Raw genomic sequence first — 11,834 nt, forward strand, 5'->3', positions numbered from 1 at the left:
TTACCCTCTTAGGATAAAAGGAACAGATAAACTTCGACTTATATGCATTTACTATCTACTAATTAAATCATACACAATAATGCATTTTATCACATCAAGTTACTGATGCGTTTACGCATTATCAATGCATAACCAATTAGCAAACAATAAACCATATATTTAGGTTTTAAGACCATATAATATTATTGTCTTGCGATCACTCGACATAAATTCCATCAAGTGATTCCAGCAAGCGTGGGTCTATTCCAATGCTCAAATCAAACTCATAAGCACTCATGAACGTTGTAGCAAACTTTTGCTATGTCTAATATACAATCTACACACCAATTCATGACAGTCTTCATTCATACCTACTTCCAACATATAAACGACTGTGGACGGTTCGAATAATCTCATTATTCAGGAAGTCAAAACATGCAAAGTGAAACAATAAGTAAACAATTAACATAAGACAGTAACATTACTAATAAATAATACTCTTTTATTTAATCATCAGATGTTAATTACAATTTATCTATTACACATTTCTAAACTATCTAATCTAAACTAATATCGTCCTTCATACCGATGCTCCTAGCATGCTATAAGTGCTTAACCCTGCTCAGTCCCTTCGTAAGCGGATCTGCTGGGTTATCTTCTGACGATACCCTCTTTACTATGAGGAGTCCTTCCACCCGATGTCGAATAAAGTGATATTTTCTGTCGATATGTCGAGATCTGTCGTGATCCCTTGGTTCCTTGGTCAAGGAAACCGCTCCTTCATTATCATAGAAAATTTCCATGGGCTCCTTTATGGCTGGCACAACTCCAAGGTCTCCAATGAAGTTCTCTAACCATATTGCCTCCTTTGACGCTTTGCTCGCTGCAATGTGCTCTGATTCACACGTTGAATAAGCTACGGTCTCTTGCTTGGAACTTTTCCAAGTCAGTGCTCCTCCATTAAGGGTAAAGACCCAACCTGACTACGAATGGTAGTTGTCCCTATCCGTTTGAAAACTAGCATCATTGTACCCTCGCACCTTTAAGTCATCATTCCCACCGAGGACTAGAAACCATTCCTTGGTCCTCCGAAGGTACTTAAGAATGTTCTTGACTGCGGTCCAATGTGCTTTGCTAGGGTTCCCTTGATATCTGCTGACCATGCTCAAAGTGAAGGCCACATCAAGGCGAGTACAAGTCATTGCATACATAATCGAGCCAATTGCGGAAGTGTATGGTACTCGGCTCATTTCTGTTATCTCGACTTCGGTACTTGGGCTTTAAGTCTTACTCAAATGGCATTACTTTGGATCGGTAACTCCCCCTTCTTTGAATTCTCCATACTAAAACGTTTTAGTACCTTGTCCAAGTAAGTATTCTGACTAAGTCCTATTAGTCTCTTACTTCTGTCTCTCACTATCCTTATTCCCAAAATATAGGAAGCCTCTCCGTGGTCCTTCATAGCGAAGCACTTCCCGAGCTAGGACTTAACCTCCTGCAGTGTCGGGATGTTGTTTCCCATGAGTAGTATGTCATTGACATACAATACGAGGAAGCTAACCACCGGCTTTGACACATACACATGATTCATCCTCGCTTCGTAAGAAACCAAACTCTTTGACTTTCTTGTCGAAACAAAAATTCCATCTGCAAGATGCTTGCTTAAGTCCATAAATGGACTTCTCAAGCTTGCACACTCTATTGGTATGCTTCTCATTGACAAAACCCTCTGGCTGAGCCATGTACACATCTTCGGCAAACTTCCCATTAAGGAAAACGGTTTTGACATCCATCTGCCATGTCTCATAGTCATGAAATGCAGCAATGGCAAGCATCACCCTAATAAATTTTATTTTCACAACTAGTGAGAAGGTTTCATCATAATCAACTCTGGGAGTTTGAGTGAAACCCTTCGCAACCAATCTCGCCTTATATGTGTGAACATTCCTATCCATGTCGGTCTTCTTCTTGAAGATCAACTTGCACCCGACCGTCTTACATCTGGGTACATGGTCAACCAAATTCCAAACTTGGTTGTCATAAATGGACAGAATCTCACTGTCCATCGTCTCTTTCCACTTTGCAGACTCTGTGCCTTCCATGACTTCCTTATAGTTGTTAAGTTCATCCAAATTCACTAGTGTATTATCGCTAATGAACGTATCCCCTTCGGTAGTGATATAAAAACCATAAAACTGGGGTTGAACCCTAACTCTTTCGGAACGCCTAAGAGGTAAGGACTCGTCAATTGGTTCAACCGGAGTTTCCTCCTCGGGTTGAAGATCAGCGTTAGAGGTTCCTTCATCGCTCGACTCCTGAAGCTCTTCAAGATCTATTTTCCTCCCACTGTCCCCTTGGCTTATGAGTTCTCTTTTTCCGGAAAACCCCTCTCCTCGCAACGAAGAAAAAAATCTCACTCGGTTTATAGAAGAGATATCCAAAGGCTCCTACGGGTAGCCGATGAAAATACACCACTCATTACAAGGTTCGAGCTTATCGTGAGTCTCTCATCTTACGAAAGCCTCGCAACCCCAAACCTTGATATGTGCCAATGAGGGAGCTTTCCCTGTCCACATCTCGTGAGGCAGTCTCTAAGGCATATGGGAGGCAGTCTCTAAGGCATACCCCCCAGAATGAGATAGGTAGTGAAGCACGACTCATCATGGAACGAACCATGTCCAACAAGGTTCGATTACGCCTCTCAGTCACACCGTTCAACTGTTTTGTTTTATGATTTTGGGAAAACTATGATATTAAACATGTTCTAAAAACTATTTTGTAAACAATGATGATTTGTGGATTGGTTTTAAAAATTTAAAATTTTCATGAATTTTATGGATGTTACATTTTTGTATTACTTGAAGTTGATGGTAACAATGTATCCATGAGACAGACCAAACTCCCCAACATGTTGGATAAGTTCTTCACGATCAAGGAAACTACCAGGTGAAGGTGGAAGCATTTGTGGAGTATTTGAATGATTGCATAATCATCCATTACCAATCAAAGATGGTTCTCATGATCAAACAGACTAGGGTTTGGACAATACTCTATTAACTAAGTCAAGTCTGGATATGAAAGTTCCCACTTCTTGGAGTCACAAAATCAACTTTAGTTTCATTATATGACTAAATTCCTGCATTAGAGCCATGAACTGTGATGTTATACTTCCAATTCAATATAATATAGTAGCATTTTATGATTCTCTTCGAGATAATAACCCACCAGGCATGTAATCGAACATCATATACACAGTTAAACGTAACGCCGGTTTGAACATGCTAAATATGCATATAACGAGTAAAAAGCCTAAAATTATTTTTATGTTATAATTGTTTATAAAGGATGAAATCACACATCTAATGATTACCTTGATTAGACGTCGATCTAGAACTGAACTTCAAAAATATCAGATACATTTACGTAAGAAATCAGGAAGGAAAACATGATTGAAGGTGTATGGGTTGAAGTTTGTGAAGATAAAGCTCTGACGGCAACAATGGCATATATAGTGAGATGTATAATGAATTTTGTAATTTCGGCGACTTGGAAGTGGTTGAATGCGGGGGTGCTTTTGGATTTTGTTGGATCGTATAAGCTGTCAATAGTGGAGTATGATCGATTTGGGTGTTGGTGCAGGCCGGAGAGTTAGTGGAGGTCAGAGAGTCGGTTAGGGCTTTTGAGATTGGCATGACGAAGGCGATGAATTTTCAGGGGATCTGGATTCATGGATTTGGGAGTGAGTATGTCAGTTGGAGATTGTGGAGACCTTAGTTGAGCATACAAAATTCACAAACTAATGGATATCACCAATGAAGCGTTGTCGATGAAATGATCGGAGTAAGCACATAAATGGTGGTCTTAGTAGCATGGTATATTAGCAACCTAACAGTCGAAAGCAATTGCACTGGATGACACAGATAGAAGAAAATGAAGCAAGTCAGTAGAAAGAGATCATGATGCATATACCTATTATGCCCTTTAACATATGTTATTCCCTGCGCACATATATTTTTATGGGTGCACCTTGTTAATCTTATTGAATGAAATAATTATTCGTGATGCTATAAGATGGTTATGGATGCTGATTGTGCTCATCAATAGTCCATATCAATGTTTATTGTGTACATCTTCAGTCTATATAACCGCAGATTGTGCATAAATCTACATTTACAAAAAAAACTAAAACAAAAAAAGTCCGTCCAATCTTTTTTTGGACCATGTATATGTATTAATTGTTGGACCATGTATCTGTCTTATATATAGGGATATGTTATTTTATTTCTTATATCTATTGTGAGCCCGTAAGCACGATTCTGGACCAATAGATGAATAAAATCAATGGTCATGATCTGAAGGTCTACGATATTACAATAGGGTAACATGTACCATATAATCACTCAAATTTAATTAAAAAGGTATTTTAGACAATTAACTATATTTAAAAAAGGAAATGTTTGAAATTAAAGGGATAATTCTGATTTTTTTTAAATTAATTCGATTTCAGTTCTAGTTTAATTTGTAGTCATAACCGATTATAACTTATTTTATTCTGCCAGAATGCTATTCTATTAGAATGAAGTTTTATTATAATGACATTCTGTTAGAATAACAGTTTATGACATCCTTTAAGAATACATAAATAAGAAGAAAACATGAATAATTACATTATGAAACAATATACAAAATCGATTCTTGAACTAATAATATATCAAATAATTATATTCTATCATTGTGATACAAAAAGAACATTCTTGAATAATAACAACATTATGAAAGAATAAAAAGTGTAATTCTTAAAAAACAACATAATTCTTAAACTGTGAGTATGATCAATCTTCGATTCATTCTTCACGTCGTTCTTATAATATCTTCAAGCCATTCCTATCACAAATGCAACTATAACATCAAAATCCAACAAAAAACACTAATTCATTCTAAAAGAATAATGTTGCTAAGATTTATTTTATATATTCTAGCGAAATACATTGTACTATAAGACACTCTTGTTCTCCATATTTTCTTTCTTTTCCACATGAATGACAAACTCTTCAAAACCTAAAAAAAAACATTAAAATATAACAAAAACACTAATATATTCTAAAATAATATTATTGATAAGATGTATTTTATAAATTTTGGCAGAATACATAAACTACATTATGCTAGAATACAAACATTCTAAAAGAATGAATTTATATAAATAAATTTTGACAGAATACACACAATTCCATTCACACCTCATACTTAACTTTCACATCATAATAGACTAATTTCTTATAAAAACAACACCAATTGGGTTTTTTATACATTTCAAGAGAGAAAAAGTAAAAAACAAACATTAATGGTATCCTACTGAGAATTACAAGTTTAATAATGCATAGTTCTTCAAAATCTTGATATATATTCTAGTAGAATACATAGAATGTGGCAGAATACATGGGTGTGTTAGCAATATTTGCTTGGAAATTTCATCCTTACCACAGACACAACTGGTCAAATATTTCACAAGCATGATGGTTGTAAAAATTACTAAAACTATGTTTTAAACATGGAATTAGTTAATTACCGAGAATTTAGCTTGAAAAAACTCTTATGCTTTCTAACTATTGCAATTGAGAGATGAGATGATAAACTTTTTTGGTCACCAATACCATTGGACGTCTCCATTGCAAAAAAGGACACTTGAGGTTCGATTTCCTGCAACACGGGGAGCATGCTATGTGCCCATTCTCACACTACAACTAAAAAACATGTTATGATTAGCATAAGAGCATAGCAATATTCAGATATTCAAATTCGAAGAGGGATATTAATTACCTGGTAGATTGGGGCGCACAATCTAGCAACTGCATTAGGGCCACGATAGTACTGCTTAAAGATGACTGACCACTCAATGAAGTCAAAGCAAAAGGCTGACGAACATGAAGATGAGGAAGAAGTGTAGTCGAACAGAGGATCTAGAAGTTGCTGTCATGATGGCGGATAATAGTGGATGCCAAATCGTATCTGAGAAATATATGTAGAATCGTTTAGATCTCGATCACCAAATGGAATTACTACTCCCGTCGACGGTGGCGCTCGAATGTCTGGAATCGATTTCTGGTGGAAAAGAGGAACAGAGGTATCGATGATTAGAGGAAACCATCGTACTCTTTAAGGTTAGGGATGTTGGTTTTGTAGGGTTTAACTAATTAAGGAAAGACTACCATAATTAGATATACTAAGTTTACCATTATACATTTTTTTAATTTATTTAACGATTTATTATTTCTGAACTCTCATTGGTGCATACATGCACACAATAGTTGCTATAAACATTTGAACCTAGCTCTCTCTCTCTCTCTCTATATATATATATATATATATATATATATATATATATATATATATATATATATATATATATATATATATATAAACCCTATCTATTGTGTGAATGTATAACCAATTGTGGACCAATCAATAGATAGGGGCATTATAGTAAATTTAGTACTTAATTAATTAAATATCCAAAATTATAAGCCTATAATTATGGAATTTGCATTGATATCATTTATATATTATACAGATTTATTTGACCTAGGTAAAACCAGATCATAATCAAATTTGTCTAGTGTCATCGTCTCCAACTTTCCAAAGGAATAGCCACATCAGATCGATGTCAACCTTCTTTTCTTCATATCACATTCCATCTCCTTGATGTTAACCTTCTTGCCATTGGGAACCACAAAATCAGGAACGAAACATTAATACATACATTACATTCAAATGATGAAAAATTGAAGACGAGTTTTGAGATATTTGATTGCAAAGTTGAAGAAATCGGAGGAAGCTTGAAAGAGATTATGCAACAATTGGAAAGTACATTGGAGAACAAGGAGAATTCTTGCCAGAACTTATCTGAATTGCAACAATCGATGCCGGTGGAGGTGATAATATTAAAGCTTTTCTATAGAAATTATCTTATTCATCTCACATTCATACTTCCAACAATACTTTCTCTCTCAGGAAAAAAAATTCATTGGCTGGTTGATCTTGGTTAAGTTAGTTTTTTATCTTTATTTTACCTGCTCCAAAAGGGGATTCGACTCAAATAACTCAAATGTCTATAAAATGGTAAATTACTTTATTTTTTGATTTTTTGGACATTAATTCATGGTTATATTAATCAAAGGCTTTGTTTTTTTTTCTTGAAATGTGAGTTAGTTCTTGCATTCTTTAAATTTTATTAATGTCCGATAATATTTGAATGAATGTTTAAGGTATTTTTGTAAAAAGAAAGTGAATTAAGTGATGATGTTTCTTTGTAGATACCCATGGAATGCCGAACTTGGTTTCTTTACTAGGCACTTTCCCATGTTGTATTTTTTTGTCATTGGATGTTATCTCGAACCAAGAACCTATTTGGGTGGGTCAAGGAAATATATATAGGAAGATCCTCAAATGGAAATGGTGTTATCATTGAAGGATGAGATATATGGTTTTTAGCATCTTGCATCAACTATTTAAATCTCCCAAAAAAACAGACTTAAGATGGATCGGTTTTTGCCTAAATAGAACAAAAGTATAGAAGTTAAGGAGACAAACATATTAGTTTATTCCTATATTTTTGAAGATGTTTGTTTGGAAAAATAACTTAACATTATAGTATTTTTTTATGGCATTCAGGAAAAGGAATTCATTGACGTTGTTATTGCATTCTTAAAGAATTAAATTTGGTTCTTAAAGAATTAATATGGACCGATGGTAGTGGTTTGTGATGATGAACTCTCTATAGTGGCGTTTCATATAAATCAATGGCAGAAGAGGATGATGATGTACGTGGTAATCGATATCGATAAGAGAGAGCAAAAAGACAAAATGTTGTATACATTATATTCTTCAAGAATCCTTAAATTCTTGAAGAATTCTTCCGTTGTATAATTTTTTTGGTGTTACAAAGCTAGCACACTACATTCTTTAAGAATTCTTGAGTTGTATAAAACATTTATGGTTCTACAAACCTAAAACACTTCGATTCTTCAAGAATTCTTCTGTTGTATAAAAAATTTAAAAAATTAAATTATTTCTTAACCATAAATTATATAAAAATATTTGATTTGATGTTAAGTTAAACCGATTTTTAACCCTAAATTCTATAACATTATTTGATTCGTTGTTAAACTAAAATGATTCTTAATCCTTACTCCTTAGACCCAAGTTAACTTATAAGATAGAACACTATATTTTTCAAGAATTTCTGATTATTATTTCCTTAAAAAATGACCGATTATTTTTTCATGAAACATACGATTCTCATCTTCATATTATATTCTAATCTGTATTAGATTTTATTCCGTTTGATTTTTATTAATTAATTTGATTTAGTTGCCTAAAATTTAGCTAATTTTAATTTCTTTCTCTTAATAAAATAACATAATTGCCCTTATAGTTAATTAAGTCTAATACTAGGGTAAATGCTATTTCATGGTTAATACCATGCACCTTAAGATGATAATCCCTCATTCTTTTAATCTAATGATCAGAATTTAGTCACACACTCACACAATATTTGTGATATATATATATATATATATATATATATATATATATATATATATATATATATATATATATATATATATATATATATATATATATATATATATATATATATATATATATATCAAAACTATACCATAAAAAGACTTCACCAACCTGCCTAATTCCTCCGTAGCCACATCTGCTTCATCACACATCAGGTGAATATTTACTCAGTCAAGAACATCAAACCCAACCGTAACATTAAGCCTAAAACTCTAAAGTAATTTTAAGTAAATAATTATGTTGAGTTTAATAAGAAGTTTTTGAAGATAACGTCTGCTGAATGTTTCTTTATTGTTTGACATTAATGCGTATTACAATACAGTGATAGAAAATGAACTTCAACAAGGGAGATGAAGCTTCGTTCTTCAAGATATTACTTAGTGACTCTGTAGACTACCTTGTGAGTCCTCTCTCTCTCTCTCTCTCTCTCTCTCTCTCTCTCTCGTACATACACCATTTTTGTTGTTTGTTATTACATACAAACCTTCAGTTTTTCATCATATTTTGCAGGGATTGGCGCCAGCTTTTGCGAAAAAGTATTTGGAAATAGGTAAGAGGAAGAAAAAAACAATCATTAATCTCAAAACTGAATCTGCTGTCAAATGGAGCGTCAAATACGTAAAGATTGAAGACAGATATTACTTCATGGATGGATGGCTCAAGTTTATGAAGGACAATCGTCTTCAAATGGGAGACTTTCTTGTCTTTTGGTTATGTTCTCCTTCTCCAAATCTAATGTTTCAGGTCTTCTTCTTTGCACCCAATGGCTGCCTCAAACACCCAATTAGCACTTCAGGTAATTTCATTGAACAATGCAAACCGCCGGCCATTGGTAGACCAAGTAACGGCTGAGGTGATGCAGGTGTAGGTGATGATGATTGGATGAAACCCTTCGTCAAAGAAGAGGACAGTGATGATGATGATGAGGAATTATTGGGAAACGTGCAGAAGTTTGTGAGGGTTCTCAGGATATCCTACCTTCATCGAATGGTAATTACTTTACTCTTTTTTTTTTTTTTTTTTTTTTTAAATTGCAAGAATGGAGTATTTTACTATGCATGTAATGTAATATATTATTTTGAAGTTACAAATTATGATATCACATGTTTACTATTCTATGTTAAACTTTAATACTTAAATCTTAAAAACATATCATTTATTATACATATTTTATACAATACTTACATAAGATATTAAAAAAGAAAAATGTTTAATGATTAAAAAGAAATGTTTGAGATAAGTTAGTAAATTGGTAAGTGTGTTGAGTTTCTCTTGCCTTTAGCCTTATTTAATTGTCTATAGGACATGTAAAAAATTAAAGATGGAAACTTAACATATATTACTTTATTTAACCTAAAATGATAATATGGTGAATTTGTTGTGTAAAACGGCTATATATAATAGTAGTAATATATTGTATGTGGATTGCTAAAGTGGGTGAAGTGTATATTAAACTTTTTGCAATTGGGATTTGATAATTTAAAGGAATGGATTTATGGCAGCCATTGTCGAATGCTATTTTGAATACAACTGGAATCGATGCGTACGCCTATGTGTGGTTGAGAAATGACGACGGAAAGTTATGGAAAGTGGAGGTAGCCAAGCACGGCCAAAAGGGCCAGCCACGTCTAGCGAGAGGATGGTCGGATTTCAGGAAAGGTAATAAAATGAAGATCCAAGACATTTGTGAGATCAGTCATGTGAAGCACAACTTGCTGCATGTTCATGTGATAAAGAAGCAGAAAAGGGAACGACCCTCAACAGGAAAATGATTGGATTGAATAGCTGGTTTCCTGATTATATTTAAGAATAGATGTTAGAATTATATCTTTAATTAAGGATGGCAAATGAACGACTGAACCAGTATATTTTGAACACCGTTTTCATTCATGAATCTTTTGGGTTATCTTGCTGATTGAAATTGATGTTGTAGGTTTACTTGGGCAGATGATAAGATATATAATAAAAAATAGGTTGTGTTTAATTAATTATCTAAAGCTTTTGTTATGACGGTAAATGTTAGAAGAGTTTTTATTAATTTAAGGGAATTAACGTTATAGCAAAATATTAGTATATCTTTAGTTATTGTTGACCAATTATATATTTTTTTTCTCAATATATCATTAAAGCTTGAATATACTTGTTAAATTAACCAATTTGTAAAATGAAATATACATATAACTTGGCCATGTAGGCTTAGACGTTAAACAGAATTACATTCCTTCTGCTCTTCTTCCCTGTTTATTATTTTACTCAACGCTGTTACAACGTACTAGATCACATCTTGTTATTTTGCACAATGCTTTTCAAACTTATCTCAGCCTCCCATTTATTATTTTACTTAATCTTTTTTTTGAAACGGCAAATGAATTAACGGAGCCTATGCATACTTTTAAACGTGCACCCCGGGTTCGAGCTCTGCAAAACGGACAAACACACCCCCTGACAGGATTTCTAGGGAAAATTCCTCCACAAGGAGCATTTAAAGAGTATTTATGGAGTCTTAAAGATTCGAACATCCAACCTTACCCCACTGTGGGTTATAAACTCGGTACATCACTAGGGTGGAGATCATTTGTTACTAACTTATCACAACCTCTCATCTATTATTTGACACAACCATTTATTACCCAATCATATTTTAAGCATGACAATATATATATATATATATATATATATATATATATATATATATATATATATATATATATATATATATATATAGTTTAATCACGTAATAGCTATATCATGTTGCACATATATATTAAACACATCTAAGCAGCACACATAACATTTAAGCATTTAGAATACTTGTATTAATGTGTAAGAAGAAAGTAACTTTGCACTCACTTGTTAAAAGTAGATGACTGGAAAGTTGGACAACTCTTAGCTTAAAGACTTATATTTTCCTTTGACTTGACCTAGGTACGAATGTCACTAAGTGTTAGTCTTATATTTCTAGTGACTAATGATAGTCTAGATTCCTTACTAATACAAATGTTTACATGAAGATCTATCAAGTAAGAAACAACAAGGTATGATCATATGGGAGGTAGGGTCCGTTTGGTATACAGAGTATACTTTTTGGAAGTCTCACTTTAAACACCTCACTAAATCCAGCCTAGACATCATCCCCGTAAGTAGATCATTCAGTATACTGACTTGGAATTATTAATAAATCTTATTTATAGGTTCATAATAACGACTGTGAACATAAATATAAGTTACACTTACAAATATTTTTAGTAAAAACCAGGAAATTGTGC

At 33.3% G+C, this 11,834-nt stretch overlaps 1 protein-coding gene across 1 annotated transcript; it reads left to right on the plus strand.

The window, feature by feature from the left end:
• Positions 1-9,038: 9,038 nt before the first annotated feature.
• On the plus strand, positions 9,039-10,559 carry LOC122196906 (uncharacterized). The gene is made up of 3 exons (XM_042900308.2): positions 9,039-9,364; positions 9,431-9,558; positions 10,071-10,559. Exons 1-3 carry the CDS (start codon positions 9,214-9,216, stop codon positions 10,338-10,340), a joined length of 549 nt encoding a protein of 182 aa, XP_042756242.2. The 5' UTR covers positions 9,039-9,213; the 3' UTR covers positions 10,341-10,559.
• Positions 10,560-11,834: the final 1,275 nt, after the last annotated feature.

Source organism: Lactuca sativa, chromosome 3, assembly GCF_002870075.4.
Source record: "Lactuca sativa cultivar Salinas chromosome 3, Lsat_Salinas_v11, whole genome shotgun sequence".
Classification (NCBI taxonomy): domain Eukaryota; kingdom Viridiplantae; phylum Streptophyta; class Magnoliopsida; order Asterales; family Asteraceae; genus Lactuca; species Lactuca sativa.

What these genes read in the sequence shown, in the direction of transcription:
- LOC122196906 (XM_042900308.2), top strand. Translation starts at nt 9,214, where the DNA reads ATGGATGGATGGCTCAAGTTTATGAAGGACAATCGTCTTCAAATGGGA. An exon ending in ACACCCAATTAGCACTTCAG is followed by an intron (nt 9,365 to 9,430) that starts GTAATTTCATTG and finishes GAGGTGATGCAG; the next exon opens with GTGTAGGTGATGATGATTGG. An exon ending in TATCCTACCTTCATCGAATG is followed by an intron (nt 9,559 to 10,070) that starts GTAATTACTTTA and finishes GATTTATGGCAG; the next exon opens with CCATTGTCGAATGCTATTTT.